The 19,051-nt window shown below is 36.5% G+C and overlaps 1 protein-coding gene across 3 annotated transcripts in view; it reads left to right on the top strand.

The window, feature by feature from the left end:
- The window catches only part of LOC149787559 (uncharacterized), a 75,655-nt gene extending 57,161 nt beyond the window's left edge, over positions 1–18,494 (top strand). For 2 of the 3 annotated variants that reach the window (XM_089973706.1, XM_089973707.1), the window contains 3 exons: positions 4,980–5,066; positions 5,740–5,946; positions 12,040–18,494. In XM_089973706.1, the coding sequence (XP_089829832.1) occupies positions 4,980–5,066; positions 5,740–5,946; positions 12,040–12,144 (399 nt within the window). In that variant the 3' untranslated portion in view covers positions 12,145–18,494. The remainder of the gene's footprint in view (positions 1–4,979; positions 5,067–5,739; positions 5,947–12,039) is intronic. The other variant, XM_089973708.1, reaches the window with a different exon arrangement.
- Positions 18,495–19,051: the final 557 nt, after the last annotated feature.

Here is a 19,051-nt window from a genome sequence, read left to right on the forward strand (position 1 = left end):
CATATATATTGGGAAGAAACTACACTTCCTGGAAAATCCAGCATTCCAGAAAGACCAAAAATTTCTTTCCTATTTACCAAATAGTTAAAGGGAAAAAACTCTGTCCATCCCGTTTTGTTAACCCCATTCACCACTGCCAGGTGATTAGGGTTGTTTACTTAAATTTAGTCTTCTCTGTTGAATCTTGTGGATTATGAACATTTTGTCAACAACCTCAATGTATTATTTAATATAAAGGTGAAATTTGTTGATATTTATTTGAATTTGTTGCAGTTATGGACTCATGGGCTTCAACACAGTATTGTTGGTGCTTGTTGTTGGTTGTTTTCACTGACACTGCTGGCATTTATTTATATATATATATAGATGAACACTTGTTTACTTCCCAACATTTTTCCATTGTTCACGTCTTTTAGAAAATTGAGAGATTGTGTGTTAAAGGCAAGAGATTTAAGGCATCGTGCCTGCCTTGTGTGTACCATGTATTCATCAAACTGTATGTGCAGTGTTTGTGCATCATGGTCATAATCCATATAGTCCACAGTACTGCAGTGAGGTTATAATCCATATAGTCCACAGTACTGCAGTGAGGTTATAATCCATATAGTCCACAGTACTGCAATGAGGTTATAATCCATATAGTCCACAGTACTGCAATGAGGTTACAATCCATATAGTCCACAGTACTGCAGTGAGGTTATAATCCATATAGTCCACAGTATTGCAGTGAGGTTATAATCCATATAGTCCACAGTACTGCAGTGAGGTTATAATCCATATAGTCCACAGTACTGCAGTGAGGTTATAATCCATATAGTCCACAGTACTGCAATGAGGTTATAATCCATATAGTCCACAGTACTGCAGTGAGGTTATAATCCATATAGTCCACAGTATTGCAGTGAGGTTATAATCCATATAGTCCACAGTACTGCAGTGAGGTTATAATCCATATAGTCCACAGTACTGCAGTGAGGTTATAATCCATATAGTCCACAGTACTGCAGTGAGGTTATAATCCATATAGTCCACAGTACTGCAGTGAGGTTATAATCCATATAGTCCACAGTACTGCAGTGAGGTTATAATCCATATAGTCCACAGTACTGCAATGAGGTTATAATCCATATAGTCCACAGTACTGCAGTGAGGTTATAATCCATATAGTCCACAGTACTGCAATGAGGTTATAATCCATATAGTCCACAGTACTGCAGTGAGGTTATAATCCATATAGTCCACAGTACTGCAGTGAGGTTATAATCCATATAGTCCACAGTACTGCAGTGAGGTTATAATCCATATAGTCCACAGTACTGCAGTGAGGTTATAATCCATATAGTCCACAGTACTGCAGTGAGGTTATAATCCATATAGTCCACAGTACTGCAGTGAGGTTATAATCCATATAGTCCACAGTACTGCAGTGAGGTTATAATCCATATAGTCCACAGTACTGCAGTGAGGTTATAATCCATATAGTCCAGAGTACTGCAGTCAGGTTATAATCCATATAGTCCACAGTACTGCAGTGAGGTTATAATCCATATAGTCCACAGTACTGCAGTGAGGTTATAATCCATATAGTCCACAGTACTGCAGTGAGGTTATAATCCATATAGTCCACAGTACTGCAGTCAGGTTATAATCCATATAGTCCACAGTACTGCAATGAGGTTATAATCCATATAGTCCAGAGTACTGCAATGAGGTTATAATCCATATAGTCCAGAGTACTGCAGTCAGGTTATAATCCATATAGTCCACAGTACTGCAGTGAGGTTATAATCCATATAGTCCACAGTACTGCAGTCAGGTTATAATCCATATAGTCCACCGTACTGCAGTCAGGTTATAATCCATATAGTCCACAGTACTGCAGTGAGGTTATAATCCATATAGTCCACAGTACTGCAGTCAGGTTATAATCCATATAGTCCACAGTACTGCAGTGAGGTTATAATCCATATAGTCCACAGTACTGCAGTCAGGTTATAATCCATATAGTCCACAGTATTGCAGTCAGGTTATAATCCATATAGTCCACAGTACTGCAGTCAGGTTATAATCCATATAGTCCACAGTACTGCAGTGAGGTTATAATCCATATAGTCCACAGTACTGCAGTCAGGTTATAATCCATATAGTCCACAGTATTGCAGTGAGGTTATAATCCATATAGTCCACAGTACTGCAGTGAGGTTATAATCCATATAGTCCACAGTACTGCAGTGAGGTTATAATCCATATAGTCCACCGTACTGCAGTGAGGTTATAATCCATATAGTCCACAGTACTGCAGTGAGGTTATAATCCATATAGTCCACAGTACTGCAGTCAGGTTATAATCCATATAGTCCAGAGTACTGCAGTCAGGTTATAATCCATATAGTCCACCGTACTGCAGTCAGGTTATAAGACCAAAGGGAGACATAGCAGGTCCAGAGAGTTTAAGTTAGTTTTGCCCATCACCCCTGCCTTCTTCTTGGCGTTTTTGTAGCAAGTTGGGTTTTTACAGGGTTGGGTTGCTAGCCCCACACCCAATCCTCCCAGGTCCAGAGAGACAGACCGTAATATGCAAAGTTTGCATTGAAATCCAAAGATGTTGTCAATGTCCAGCATAGTATGGAATTTTTTGATTACATTGGGTCAGCTGCAGATGGAAGACCAAGGGGTTGTAGGGTTAACACCCACACAATCTTAAAAGGCATTGTCTGTCATAGATGCAGTTGCTGTTTCAACAGATATGACAGTCCTTATGATTTTACTACAAGTCTTAACCCTTAAATTATGAATTAGTGGAATAATAGCAAAAATTATGAAAATATAATCATTGTGGTCAAATTTGGAAACTGGCTTGGCTGTGATTGATCTGGATCTGGAATTTCATGTTAGGTTCAGTGGGTTGATCAGATAACTTCTATAGTAGTACCACTGTTAAAGCTACGTTAAAATTCCAAATCACACAGACACACACACACCGCTGTGCTTTTATAAAACCAACATTTTTCATGCAGAACCACATGATCAAGCTCATGCCTTCAGCATTTTTTAGAAATGACAACCAACAAACAAAACACATTCAAGACAGAACAGATCATTAACCTCTTATAGACTTTACACAGTCAGCATAGAAGTATAAAAAGGAATGTTGATATGCTTGGGGGAAAATATGAGAAAGGCAACCTTTTTGTTTTTTGGACATCATGTTGTATTGAGTTGACTAAAAATAATTATCATTGCTGTTGCCACCAGAACTTAGAAGTAACAAAACAAAGCCAAGTTGAGAAATATAAAACAAGAATTAAATTTTGTGAGTCCAGTGGTTACAGTCCAGATGAGCACCAGATAAGTTTGATGTCAGCACAATCGGCATTGAGTTTAGCATTTTCACTGGATTTGCTTGTGGTTTTTACCTATTTAAGAAAAGTTGCTCTTTTCAATTATTTGGGTACTGTTGTCACACAAGTGTATTTTCATTATCAGAGTGCAGTTTTTCTTTATCGTTCACATATTGAATCCAGCCATTCTTTCTTCATAGGTAAAGGTAGAATGATCATGATCATGATTTACCTATACTCTTGGTGTTAATGCGAATGTATTTGATAAAGGAAGTAAAATTTGTTATAAATGATGTTTCTGTGAGAATTCTTACCCTGATCTCATTACTGTTAAACACTTCAACCTTTCCCCACAAATGATAGCAGCCTCACTGTTGTATTGATCAGTTTGAACTGATAGACAATCCACCATGGGCCAATGCCTGGTGGCAGTGAAGGGAAATAATGAGTGAGAGTATTTTCCCTTCATCTGACTGTTTATAGATGCAAAAGACAATTTTCATCTTTTTGGGATTTCTGGTTTCTGGAGGTAGCAGAGATTATTTCCTAATGTTAATGTGTTCAGCTAAGAATTTCTCAGAAAATAATTCACTTCAAAATTTCTTATCTGTGGATAATAATAGTACACATTTGACTAGTGGGCTGGATGTGCCTTTTGCTCTTCACAATTCTATAGAGTCATTAGTTTTAATGTTTTATCCATTTGTTTTTCCATCCATCCATTAATCACACTTGTTTCCAGGTCAAAACTCCAAAACTGGTTAAGATGTCTGTATGAATTTGGTACACTTATTGGACTAGGGATGTAGGTTTGCCTTTTGCTTTCAGATTTTTTAAGTCTTGATGACTCCGTCATATGTTCATTTAGAAAGGATCTCTTCCTTCCCCTGGTATGTAATTCAGCTGAAGGGTGGAGGGATATAGCTATAGCATGATGTACCACCCAGTCAGATTATCCTGACACCAGGCTGACCAGTCCTAACACTAACTCTTAATTCTGAGCACCAAGCGAGGCAGCTGTTAGTACCATTTGTTTAAGTCTTTGGTATGACTCGGCTGGGGATTGAACCCACAACCTCCTGTATCCAAGGTGTACACTCTAACCACTAGGCCACCAGAGTGGTGACAACACAAAAAGACCAACTTCATGGCACCACAGATCACATTTAATAGACTCATTTCAAGTAAAGAATGGAATATTTGAACATATGTGATGTAGATATTGCAGAGAATAAAATATAAGTAAGATATGAAATTTATTTGCCCCATCAATCAAGTTCTTTTTGCTTTCGTCAAACCTGACCTTTGTTTCACTTGCCACAGGCAATTTGGCAACTGTTAATGTTGAGCTCTACTAACCACATTGAGCCAGAAGACAAGAATATGAACTGAAGGAGGAATGAGAAGAGGAACATGTCTCCTTTTCTTTATAAAGTCTAATGATCTCCATTTTCTCTAAAATGACTTTTAGACCTCAACAAATTGGATATCAGGAATGATAAACAGTGTCAGAAAGTTATTAATTTTGATTTAGTTTTGGGCCATTAACCTTTGCAATTTTTTAAAATTAACCATTAACATTAACAATTAGAACTAACTGCACAGCAATTGCATGTGAATATTTTTATTTGCCATTAGAGTACAGCTAGATCTGATGTTAAAAGTATGGATGATGAGCAACCCCTGGTAACAGATGTAGGTCCTGCCATGTTCTCTTCTTCAGAGGTAATTTTATTGTGTCATTTAAGTCACAAATTCTGGTTTATAACTTATCAATGATTTCTTTTAAAGTCAGGGTATTTCTTCATGTGACTACTGCATTAGATTAATGTAAATTTTCTGTATGTAACATGTATAATAACACTTCATGACAGGACTAATTACATTGTGATGTTATGCAAGGCATAGCTATTGTAACCAAGGCATCCAAATTTATTCTTTGTCATTTCAAAACACTATGCTGCAGTCTTGTCAAATACAGACAGTAATTTTCAAGAGTTGATATAACAAAAATTACCTTTGTGTTCTTTTTAAATAAAATTTATGAAACATGTCAAATAATTTAAATCTTTGGCAAGCCAAGACCAATGCTTAGGCTCAAACTTTGTCATATATTTGAATTTATCACTTATATAGTATCATTCACACATCATTTGAATCGCCACCATGAACTGATAGAGTGTGAAATTACCTTTTCATGTTTTAAGATAAAAGAAATTCCACATAGTTTATTAATTTTGTTTCTTTATCAATACAGAGATAAAAATCTTAACATTCTCATCAATGTACGTGGAGAAATTCAGATTTCAATTGTCTTCAGAATATATCAGATACCTCAGTGATATAGTTGAATATTGATAATAAATTTAGCCAACTGTATATTCTCTTGTGACTCCAGCATGGTCCCATGATAAACGGGAAGGGTACATTTGACGACTTTGGAATGACGTCATCTGACAGAGCTATTAGAGATCTTAAGTCGGGAGAGAGGAGAAGTAAGGACCAACCAATATCCACCACACAAAGGTTGGAGCCAAGGTCAATTCCACCTGAACTGGCTGATACCCTGGAACATATTGTGGGACAGCTTGACATATTGACACAGGTTGGTAAATTTCATGTGTTCACTGCCCCTCCCAACCAGGATGCTCTGAAATACAGTGTGAGACAACTAGATAATCTGACATAGGTAGGCAAAATATGCTAATTATCCAACCAGAACACAGCAATAACCTGCAAAACGCGCTGAAAGCTTACAGTTTTAAACAGGTTGTGAAATGCCTTGTTTGCTATCCCAACAGAACTAATTCCCTGGCATCATGATTGATGGATACAGAGGCTAACACAAGCAAGTAAACTCAAGTATTTCCTGTCCTAACAAGACTAACCAATACCTATTAACACTTTTGGAGAACTTAAGAGGCTGATACGAGTGGTAAACTTCATAGAATTTACTACCAAAACAGAACTAGCCATTATCAAGGAACAATGCTGGACAGGTAGAGATGCTTACACACACAGGCAAACTCTGGTATTTACTATCCCAACAGAATAAACCAATATCCTGGACCAACATAAGACTGCTAGAGAAGCTAAACCTGGCAGATAAACTTTAGTGCTTACTGCCCTTACTAGGCCAACCAATACTTTGGAATACTATTGAATGGCTAGACAGGCTAGCACTAGTGGGTACTTAATGTTTACTGTTGCAACAGAACTAGTCAATACTCTGGAACAATGTTGGACAGCTTGACATGCTAACACAGGTGTGTAAATTCTGATGTTTACTGCTCTCCCAGAATTAGCCAGTGTCATACATGGGACATTTGTAGATGATATGACACAGATGAATGAAACTCGTGTGATCACTTTAAAAAAAAAAATCTAATAGTTTTGGCATTTCACTGTTGAATATATTACCAGATCATATTGAGATTGGACATAAGCTCCACTACCTCTGAATACAGCCCTCCCTGAAAGATAAACATCATTCACCCTATACATTACATGGATGAAGAGAGTAATTTTTAGATTATCTCCCCTTGTCCCTATAGATGGCTACCCATATCCCAAATATTGGTGAATTTAAGCTTTTACTAGAGACTGTGAACAGTGCCTCCAAAATCCAATGGTTTTCTTTTCATACATTTTTTGACCATTCATCAAAACTTATCAGTAGTTTAGTAAGTCAGAAGGTTGATATACCTAGTGTCTACAGTTTTTATAGGTTTTTGTTGTTGTTGAATTTATTAATATTTCAGTCATTCATGTCATACCAGTTGGTAAAACTCATGTTGACTTCACCATAGTATTTTGAATTTGTACTATTAAATTTTGTTTTGTTATGTACTTTCATAGGCTGTCTTGATAATGCAAGTTCAGTTATTTTAATGTGAGTTATATATTTGTTGTATTCGCCTGCTTTTACTCTTTCATTTCAGAAATGTCCAGCAAGTGTAAGAAATACAAGCACTTCAGAGTCAATGAGGATTATTGCCTTGCTTAATAAATGCTTATTGTCAAACCCATGCACTGTGTGCATTATGTTCCCCAGACATATGGTCCTTTATTGGCAGTTTAAGGGACAAAGAATAGGGCACATTATAAATCATCCAACTGTGACATGTTGAATATTCATCTAAATTCAAAATTGATAGATTTTTCTTTGTTTTGGCATCCCAAAGGACACAAGTTTCCACCCCTACCCATGTATGGCCTTAATGCCATTGAAATGGGCATGCAGGATTACAGCCATTGAAATGGACATACAGATTACAGCCATTGAAATGGACATACAGGATTACAGCCATTGAAATGGACATACAGCATTACAGCCATTGAAATGGGCATGCAGGATTACAGCCATTGAAATGGACATACAGCATTACAGCCATTGAAATGGGCATGCAGGATTACAGCCATTGAAATGGGCATGCAGGATTACAGCCATTGAAATGGGCATACAGGATTACTGCCATTGAAATGGACATACAGGATTACAGCCATTGAAATGGACATACAGCATTACAGCCATTGAAATGGGAAAGGATGATAACAGCCATTGAAATGGGAATGCAGGATTACAGCCATTGAAATGGGATTATATGATTACAGCCATTGAAATGGGAATGATTGATTACAGCCATTGAGATGGGCATGCAGGATTAAAGCCATTGAAATGGGAATGCATGATTACAGCCATTGAAATGGGCACGCAGGACTTTTGTTATCGGGCATGTGGGATTACAGTCCAACTTTGCAAGACTGTTGGGCCCACAAGTTATATACCATATGCCATAAAGGGTGCCAACCAGCCAGTCCAGCCATCTGACTGACCAGTTTGTGTGTTTGGTATATTTGCTTCATCATTTCAAACACAAAAACCATGTCATTCCACAGTTCTAACAGCAGTGTCACAGCCAACAGCCAGACTGACTAGCTACATTAGACCAACACATTACAGCAGACCTCACAATTTGTGCCATTGATCCAGACCAGCATGACCAGCCATTTTGTACCAACATCCTGCAGGTGGGCTACATTCCTTGCTGGACCTGGCACCACTGCTTATATAGCATACCTGGCATGTAGGGTCCACACTACACATGGTGATGATTACATTGTCACTAGTATTCATCATATTATATCCTTGGACACAGAACATGCAGGAGAAAGACAAGCCCCTGTCTGAAAAGGGATGAAATGGTTTTTGCTGAACATTCCAATTTGACTGTGGAACTGATGGAATTCAACTTAAAGCCAGCAGTAGAAGAAATTTATCATCATTCTCAATCTATCTGACATTTTTCCAAGTATCTATTCACAGCATATCTCACATGTCCTTTTATGCAGCTACCGCAGGACAGTGTAGCTGTTCTGAGCCTTTCCATTTGCCTTCACCAAGACATTGGACTATACCATATCCCACTTAAGAACATCATCCTCACAGCAGTAGTAGGATAGCAAGACAGTATTCTGCAGAAACACTCACTAAGTTTGGTTCAGGATATAAGCAACATTCTCTCCCACCTTCACAGTTTAGTGTGAATAAAATGAAGAAGTCATCCCTTGTCCCTTCTGAGCATTTCCTTCATCCAGGAATGGAGTTTATTGACTCAAGCTAGTTTATCATCCTCCCAAATACATGAACTGCATTGTCTATACATTTCTTCAACTCTAGACCTGTTAAGTGTGGCAGTGGACTTGCTGGATTGGCCACCTTTATATGTGCCCTCTGCAGATAATTCTCCATGCAGAGTGGTGCTCAGTTTGAGTCATATATATCACCAGATGATAATCTCTATCAAATTAGACATTTCGACTTACTTGTCATGACATGAGTGGGTAGCTGTGAGAATACCTTTGGGTTGCACACTTGGTACCATGCTGTGGGACAGCAGCAAGTGGATGGTGCAAGATGGGGCACTTCTCTTGGAAATAAAAGCCATTCTTGGAAGGCATATGTCCAAGGGGAATTGAATTTGATTATGTCAGACCATTTTGTCATGGTGAACTGCCTCTTCACACAAGGAGTAACAAAATTACTGGAGCTTAGTGTTATTGTATGGATGCTCCTCCATTATGCCCAATATGATATACACACTCAAGTCGAACACATCCTGAGCAGTCTGAACATTCTGGCCAGTTTGTTATCAAGGATATGTCAACTGCTTCATGTCAGGTGGTCCTCCTGACCGATACTAGACTTGTTTCCTAGACTAATTTCCTGGACCCAGAGGCATAGGCCATAAATGCCTTATCAGTCAGCTTGTAGGGTCTGTGCCTTCCTCACCCCCCGCAATTTTAATAACAATACTACTCAAGAAGATGAGGGCAAGGCTTGCAGTATAGTTCTAATTGCTTCTTACTGATGGGACAGATCCTGGGTCAGCATTCTGTACAGAGGAAACTCTTAGTGACACACAGCCATGGTCATTGATATTCCACCCGTGTCTGGTGTAACACCTTCTTCATGTCTGGATCTTGTCAGGGGTGTCTTTTGTCAGGTTAACAATGTCACACAACTCTTAACCTGCATCCTACAGATGGCTGTCTTCTTTCTTTTCTTCAAAATGTTATTCCCTATAGTAAGTGGAGATACCATTCCATGATTTAGAATCATTTAGATATAATGGAAATGAATATATTGGCTGCAGCAAGGATCTTCCCATTTTCTTGTCAAAATCATTATATCTGTGCTCTACTCACTCTCCTTGGTTTTAAAATAGAATCTCTGTTGAGTCTTAACTTGCCAGCTGACCACATTTGACCTCACTGTAGCTTTTAAACAGTGAGATGCATCTTGATCGCAGAAGCTTCTGTGGAAGGTGAGTGAGCAGCACTGCGCTTTCTGGATCGAAACTTCATGCAGCTTTGTTCCAACAGTTTGTTCATATTATTGATGCAACCTTATTTTGTCTCGAAGAACAGCTTGCTGTCTACAGGCAATAAAAAAGGTAGCCATTCAGTTGTTTTTCCAAATCAACCTTTTGAGAGGCGAAACTGTAGGACACACACTCATGCTATCTGAAGCACACAAAGAACAGCCTTAGTGCCTGTCCAAGGCTTGCCCTACCTACTAAAATGAGAAAACAAGACATAACTGCACAAGCTGACTTCTTGGCTAAATTATGTTATTAAGTTGGTACACTCTGAACTCTCAGGGTATCTGGTATGACTCAACTCATCTCAAACTGGTTGCTCAGAATGTATGAGCAATTTCCTAGAGATGGGCCTTTGAACATTGTCTCAATTAGAAATAAAGTTAAGTCAGTTTCATGGCATGCCTAGTCTACTTTCTTCAGCTTTTATTTACAGGACATGGCCAAGCACAACCTCAGTACCAGTCATGACCTTTTAACTTTTGCTGGTTTTGTCCAGGAAACTGTTGCTTTTTAAGCAGTAGCTGGGTCAGGACCTCATAGTGATCTCCTTCAAACAAGTTAATGTGTATCTTCAGCTGGCTGCCTTCACATTAAAAAAAGTTAAGCCTTTCAGTATGGAAGTCCTATAAGAAAACATGGGTAGTGGTTGGATTCTAAAGCATTACCTCCACTTATCTTCTGCTAATGTTTATGTGATTGGGTTATGTATTTGGCAGAAAAAGGACATTTTAAAGGAGATATGTTTCTCTGAGAATACTTACCCAATCACATTACTATCAATGCCTCCCATTCCATCTTTTCCCAAAAACGTGAGCATCACATTGTAGGTTTTTTCATGCTTAAAATATTAAACGTCCATCATACAGATGGCCAAAGTGATGCAAGGGGGGATATAAGAGTTACTTACCCTTATCTACATGATGTATAGACAGAGACATGCTTGTCTTTAGTGACGGCTAGATTCAGAGGTAGCAGAGGCCATTTCCTAATGTCAGTGTAATTAAGACAAGATTCTCCAAGCAAAATAATTTACTTTTGAAAAAAAAAGTTGTTTTCTGTGTGTTATTGTTGTTGTTGTTGTTGTTGTGGGGTTTAACGCCATTTTTCAGCACGATAGGCTATACATGGCGGCCAGTATTAATGGTGGAGGAAGAACCCGGAAAACCCTGGAAAGAACCACCGACCCACGAGAAGCTACTGACAAGCTTTCTCACATGCCCACATTGGCTGAATCTTAGACTCGAACCGCCGCAGACAGAGGTGAGATGGCAGTGATCCGTAACGAAGAGCGCTTTAGACCACTCGGCCACTCGGGGCCCCTTCTGTGTGTTAACAAAGTGGGACAGTTGGACATTCTAACAGGTTAGCAATGCTGACATTTTTAATATGAGATAGGACAAAGAATAGAATGTAAATGGTTGTTGACATCATTTAGACATTATCTTACAGGCAATCAATACTTTCTTCTCTGTTGGGCTGTCAGATGTTGATGCAAAGTGCAGCGTGCCAAAATTGACTTTTTAAAAAAAATTCACTCAGTTGAGTCATTTATTGTTTGGGAATTATACATTTTCATATTTCCATATGGGTAGTGTGCAGATATCTTGACAAATGTAGGTATGTCTCATTTTTCAGGATGGAGCATTGGACTATTCTTGACCTAAGGATGAAGTGTTCTTTTTCAGACATTCATGCAAACTTGGGAGAAGTCAGTATGGAGCAGTTTGATATTCTGTTTGCACATTTCTGTACACAGTATGTACATAAGTTTTCAGTTTTAAATTTTTTAAGTGTTTTTAATTTGATACTTTCAGACGGTCTCCCTTCTAGAACAAAGGCTGACCATGACAGAGAACAAGCTAAGAGAATGTTTGGACAATCAGCAGAAAATTACACTGCAAGTTCGGCCCATAGATTGACCATGTTCCGTTTCATTTTTGTTACAGACATGATATTAAATATGTTGAATCCGTCCATTGTATGCATATAAGAGTAGATTCAACAAGACTTGTAACACTGTAGAGCCAAAATGTCTGAGGGGACCAGTTTGATGTTTTTAAACTTAAAATGGCAATAGAACTTAATTTCTTGGATCGATTATGCAGAACGACATGTATGACCTGGTTCCCAAATGGAGATAAGTTGAAGTTCACATAACACAAGTAGCACTCAACACTTTATCAAACCAGGACTATGTGTACATTTGTACTGTATGTACCTCTTGACAGGTGCTTGTCCAGTGCAGAGGCAGTGATGCAGTTTCAAAGTGCGTTTCAGTTATTGTTTGTGCCATGTGCTGACTGTCATTGCAGTAAATGCATAGTTTCGGGTGAATTATAAAACACTGAAGAAATTCACCTCCATGATAGAAGTTTACTCTTTACCATATCTGTTTGTAGAATAAAAACATTTTCTGTGAAAGTAAGGCAGATAGATAGTTTTCATAAAATCAGGGCTTTGATAATTACTTCCCTTGTAATCCCTGTCTGTCATTATTGGTGTCATCATCCCATGATAAATGTGAGGAGAAACTCATTCCATGAAATTTAGAGGACTTAAGTTGTTCTTTGCGAATCCTAAGGAGAAAACTTGATTTTGTTTAATTGTGAAGCCAGTAATACAATATATGGAAGATACTTTTCTTGTGGAAGTAAAATATATGCTTTTTTGGCAGTAATATGTTCCTAATGAACTTCAGTGTTAAAGATTGCAGACATTGACATGTAGAGGAGGTATATCGGACTTAATTGAAAATCATCTTTACTTGTTTTAGTACAAATGACAATATTCTGTATTTTTATCAACCTACTAGTAATTTGAGCCATAAATATGGACACAATTGGAAGCAACTTCAGTATTCAGCATGACTCAACCAACCCTTTCTTTGGACTAATCCGAAAGGGTGTAAAGGTCAAAGAAATGCTATATAAAAGATGTTCACTTTGTTTAAATATAACCTGTATCAAAAGAATAACAACTTGACAGTTTATCAGGCCAGGCTAACTTGTAAGTTGGTACCAGTATAAATATACTACTGATTTTTGTTTGTTTGCTCAGTAATGATTTTAAGCAACATGGAAACTTGAATAAAAAGGTTCATTAATAGTAGTCCTTTTTAAATTAGTACACATTATGTTGATGGATTGAACAATACAGTGTTGTGCATTTGTGACTGCTTTGTATGAAGTTTTCATTTGCTATCAACAGATCTTTCAATCTAACCACCCACAAGTAAAGAACCTCTAATTTTGATCTGTCAGTCTAACCACCCACGAGTAAAGAACCTCTAATTTTGATCTGTCAGTCTAACCACCCTTGAGTAAAGAACATCTAATTTTGATCTGTCAGTCTAACCACCCATAAGTAAAGAACATCTAATTTTGATCTGTCAGTCTAACCACCCACAAGTAAAGAACATCTAATTTTGATCTGTCATTCTAACCACCCACGAGTAAAGAACATCTAATTTTGATCTGTCAGTCTAACCACCCATAAGTAAAGAACATCAAATTTTAATCTGTCAGTCTAACCACCCACGAGTAAAGAACATCTAATTTTGATCTGTCAGTCTAACCACCCACGAGTAAAGAACATGTCATTTTGATCTGTCAGTCTAACCACCCACGAGTAAAGAACATCTAATTTTGATCTGTCAGTCTAACCACCCACGAGTAAAGAACATCTGATTTTCATATTGCATGTATGGCAGATAAACTTATTGAGTATTTTTTTTCTTTAGGTTTATAAACATGCATAGAAATTTAAACAGTGAGATAATACTATACAAAAGAAATTTCTAATTTATCATCCGAAAACTCATCTGGCCTAGAGATCATAAAACTGAGCTCATATTTGAAATTGAGTTTTTACTCAGAGCTAATAAGAGTTCTGTTATAAATGCAAAGTCCATTTTGACTGACTGACACAAAATTTCAAGCACAGAAGTTGTGATTTCCAGGCCATGATCAGAATAAAATATATACAGCATTATTGCTACAGCAAAGCCATCAAATTGTTATTTACATGTAATAAACAGAGATCCAATGTTTTCTTAGTTTATGCAAAGCATTTAAAGCTTACCATATACTTGCACTTGTGCTGTACTTTTGAGCTGTGACTGTCAAGTTGTAACTGGAATCAAAGGAATTGAACAAACGTTAGTGTCACCTGTAAAGATCACCAGTATCTGGTTAATAGAAAAATATTTATTTCCTCTCTTTTATTTATAAGCCGATAAGAGTACCACCATCTGGATCTGAAAGGATTAAATAAATGGTATATCTACAGGGCTTTTCACAGAGGGAATTCTTAGCGTGAGATGGTATGAATGTATGGATGTGGCTAAAAGGAATTCCTTTCATTTTTGATGCCTCAAAATGTTTTACTCTAATCTAGGATATATATGCTTATATCAGAAGTTATTCTTTCATTAAGGAACTCGAGAACATTTGTGAATACCTAAAGATTCAGTGCCAATGATCTCTGAAAAGATTATAGTTTGATAGCACTGCTGGCTTGGGGGATACCCTTGTCTATCTTATAGTTGTCACATTGAAATTATCTTATTAGAAAAGATGTTTATTATCATGACTGAAATTGTACATCGTTAACCTGCATACAGGAAGGCATTTAGTTAATTACTAAAAGTTCCAGAAGTTATCAGAATCTTTGCACTTTCTATGCATATTTATTTGATCTGTATTTATTTCAGTTGAGAATTTTTGTATAATCTGTGATATATATATATATAGTTTAAATGTTTGTTTATTAGTATTTAATGTACTTATAAATATAATACACATCAATAAAATTAAATTGTTAATAAACCAAGTCCTTTCTTACCCAAATTTAAAATTATCAGTCTGGTATTTTGACTACTTAATTTGCATGAAAACAGTGTACCTTTCATCTGCTGTGTAAATATTCTGTTTATTGACGTTATGGTTCCTATTAATCATGGACCTCATCATTGTATGATTGTACAATTTCTTCAAGCAGCTTGTTGTATTGGACAGTATTTTTGATGCCAGTTTTCTGCCTTTTTTTAGCAGCCAGAGTAAAAGAAGATATGGGTTATTTTTAGCCTTCATTGTTTTGTTTTGTTTGTTTTTGCATCCAAACTTATGTTTCTAATATCCAGGTCAAAACATTTAATCTACTCTATATACTCACATATAAGTCCAACTGCAAACAAACATAGATCCTGATTTGACGTAACATAATGCACCTGCATATATGTAATTTGTTCTACTGATTACTCCAAATAAACTGCACAGACCCAGATCTGCTGGCACATTATGCGACAGCATATCTGGGTCTGTGCTGTTTGCAGTTGAACTCATGTCGTAAGTGAATATATACTGTAAGGTATTTGCATTTATATTTAGAGAAACCATGAAATTGATCATCTGAATTTTGGACAGCACTATATAAAATTGGTGACGTTAACAGAATTTATGAATGATCTTAACTTCTGTAATTTGTTATCAGTTTAATAATAACATTTAAAAAATGTATGTGGTAACTAGACAGAGAGGTCAGAATTTCACCTTGGATTTTCCTGCTGCAGGTGTCATAGTATTGGATAATAATATTTCACTTGGTTATATTCTTGGTCATCATGTAAATACATTACTTTTTGGGGTTGTATATTTCTGTTGCATCATGTAAGTTCTAATGCTTATTTATAGACCAGATGAGCTTATGGGATGGCCTGTTGCCCATCTATTAACACAAGTTTTGATAGAGAATTGCCATGAAACTTTTCACATTCATTTATTATATGGTCTAGTTGGTCAAAAATGAATATGTTACCATTTGGACATCCAGTATGGCCACCACTTTACCTACCTTGAAAAATCTTATCTCCACTCAGCAGATGGTCACATGGAATAGTGCTTTCAGTAGAATACTTCTTATGTCTAGTTGGGCCTATTCAAAATAATGCAAGTCTGACATCCAATATGGTCACTATGGCAGCCTTCTTAAAAATCTTATTTCTGCTTTTTGTGAACAGATTGTCATATCTACATGGGTTTTCACCAATAGACTTCTTATGATGTCTAATTAGTCCCAAGTGTAAATGGTGCTAATTGGACATCAAATATTGCTGCAGTGGTGGCTTTCATGAAAATCTAGTTGCTATTCTTCTTGAGCACATCGTTGTATCTACATGGAGTCTTCACTAAAAGACCTCTTATGATTTCTTGATGGTCCTTAAAAAAATTGTGCTGAAAATGGTGAGCATTTTGTCCCAAAAACACTTCTCGCTATATGCAGTTGATCCTAAGTAAAAAAGAAGCCAATATGATGTCTTAACTATATTACACCTACTCCCTAAAAGATGACCATATGAACACTTTTTAAATAGGCCTTCCTTCTTGCAATATAGTTATTCCTATCTTCAAAATGGTGGTGATCTAACCCCCAGAATGTCTGCCTTGATTGCCATCCCAAAAATCTTTTTACTTCTCATGAATAAACAGGTTCTCACAACAACACTTAAAATTTTAGTGCTCCCAGATAAACTTGTATACAGTTTGTTACACAGGGTCAGGGTGGATCACAATTTTTCTTTTCTGAAAATGGGCTTCTATTTGTGGAAGGTGAATAAAATTGTGATCAGAATTATTAAATGAAACCTTGATATTAACTGCTTCATTTAAAATGGTTGGAAATTTGGAATCAACATGCAGTTTGCAACTTTTAATTGGATGTCTTAACATTTGTTAAATTATTTTTTTTTTTAATTTCATTGCACCATAAATAATAACATACAGCAAATTACAAATCAATGAAAATGTTATTGATGCCTTCTGGTGGCAACACATTAGTAAATAAATGCCAATTAAATAAGTCTTGTGAAATGAAAATGTTATTGATGCCTTCTGGTGGCAACACATTAGTAAATAAATGCCAATTAAATAAGTCTTGTGAAATGAAAATGTTATTGATGCCTTCTGGTGGCAACACATTAGTAAATAAATGCCAATTAAATAAGTCTTGTGAAATGAAAATGTTATTGATGCCTTCTGGTGGCAACACATTAGTAAATAAATGCCAATTAAATAAGTCTTGTGAAATGAAATCATGATTTAAGTTCGATCTTTTAATTTAATTTTAGCATAATCATCATAAATGTGATGTGTTCTTTTGGATTCAGATATGAAACATGTCATTTGACCATCAAAGCTATGAATATGAGTGTTTCCACACGAACTAATTAATTACATTCCATGGAACTTAATTAAGTGCTATTGTTACAGTCAGTTAAAAGTAAACATGCTTGTTTTGTCACATTTACTACAGCTTTTGTATCAAATCAAGTAAAGGGGTTTGAATAAAAAAAGTTCAAAGGTATTTCATTTGGCCAATCAGACAATGTATTTGGTATTATTAAGCAAGTTACATCATAAGTATCTAAGTTTATTTGGGGGTTTATCTGCATGATTTGCAAATGTAAATAAGGATAACAAGAGGACCAAGTGATAGGCATGAAAAATTTATTGTCATAGGTCTAGTTCATTACGATGAAGTAAAATTGAATGAAAATGGTTTTGATCATTCGTCCAATAAGGCCCCTTAGTGGAACGGATAGCGTAACAATTTTATTATCACATCTCTTGCGTGTATATCTTGAAATTATTTTCTGTCTGTATCTGGTTCCAGGGCAATCATCATTACAAAGAATTTTGTCCAGCACTTATAGGCATCTTGTGAACTTGTATTTGTATGAAAATATTTTTGCTACCAAACTTGCTGTCTTAGAGTTTCTCACAAATATCAGAGATCGTTTCAGTACTCACAACCTAAAATGAAGAAACAAATTTATGTTGGATTCCTAAAAATTATCTTAAGATATGAGAGTGTCAGTCCTTTCAACGGGCTCTTGTTTTAAAGATGTTTCATGAATGGTTTTATTATAAGACTTATAATATTTTTAGTCTAAGTTTTTATGTTGAGCTGTCACCAGGATTAGCTGGGTGCTCCTGGTTGCTTTTGTCCATGATTTTACTGTTTGTATGTCACCATACTCTTACCTCATCTAACAAAATCTTTTTCATATAAATAGTTACCTTTATCAGTGTTACCATTGGTTAATTGTCTCATGTAGTTGAGGGTTAACCCTGTTTGAACAATGATATAAATACAGAAGTTTTTATTGTAATTATATTGAACCTAAAAGATACAAGATATGTATTGATATAATAAATGATTGAAAATAACTATTTCTTCCTGACATGTAGAGTAAATAAAAAGTCATATTATTTGTGTATGTTCATGTGCTGTCTTAACTTTATAAAGATTAAATATGGCCCCACATTTGTCATGCATCTGTCAGCATTTAATGTTTTCCGATGATTCAGAAACACATGACCAGTTAACAAAAGTTGACATGGAACATGCTGAATTAAGACATGGAACAGAAATCCAGACCCTGTGGGGCAGTTATTCTGTATGGTTGATACTTATCCAACTTATATGACTTTGATATATATGATGTTTATGCAGAGAAATGTATACCTTTGGGCCAGGTTCTGGGCTACATTATGAGAAACAGGTATATTTGGGCCATAATATGTGCTGTATTATGAGTAATGGGTGTCTTTGGGCCATACTATGTGCTGTATTATGAGTAATGGGTGTCTCTGGGTCATTATCTGGGCTATAGTAAGAGAAATGGGTATCTTTGGGCCATACTATGTGCTGTATTACGAGTAATGGGTGTCTTTGGGTCATTCTCTGGGCTATATTAAGAGAAATGGGTGTCTTTGGGTCATTCTCTGGGCTATATTAAGAGAAATGGGTGTCTTTGGGCCATACTCT

This window comes from Sinohyriopsis cumingii, chromosome 11 (genome assembly GCF_028554795.1).
Source record: "Sinohyriopsis cumingii isolate HCF-2022 chromosome 11, ASM2855479v2, whole genome shotgun sequence".
Lineage (NCBI taxonomy): Eukaryota > Metazoa > Mollusca > Bivalvia > Unionida > Unionidae > Sinohyriopsis > Sinohyriopsis cumingii.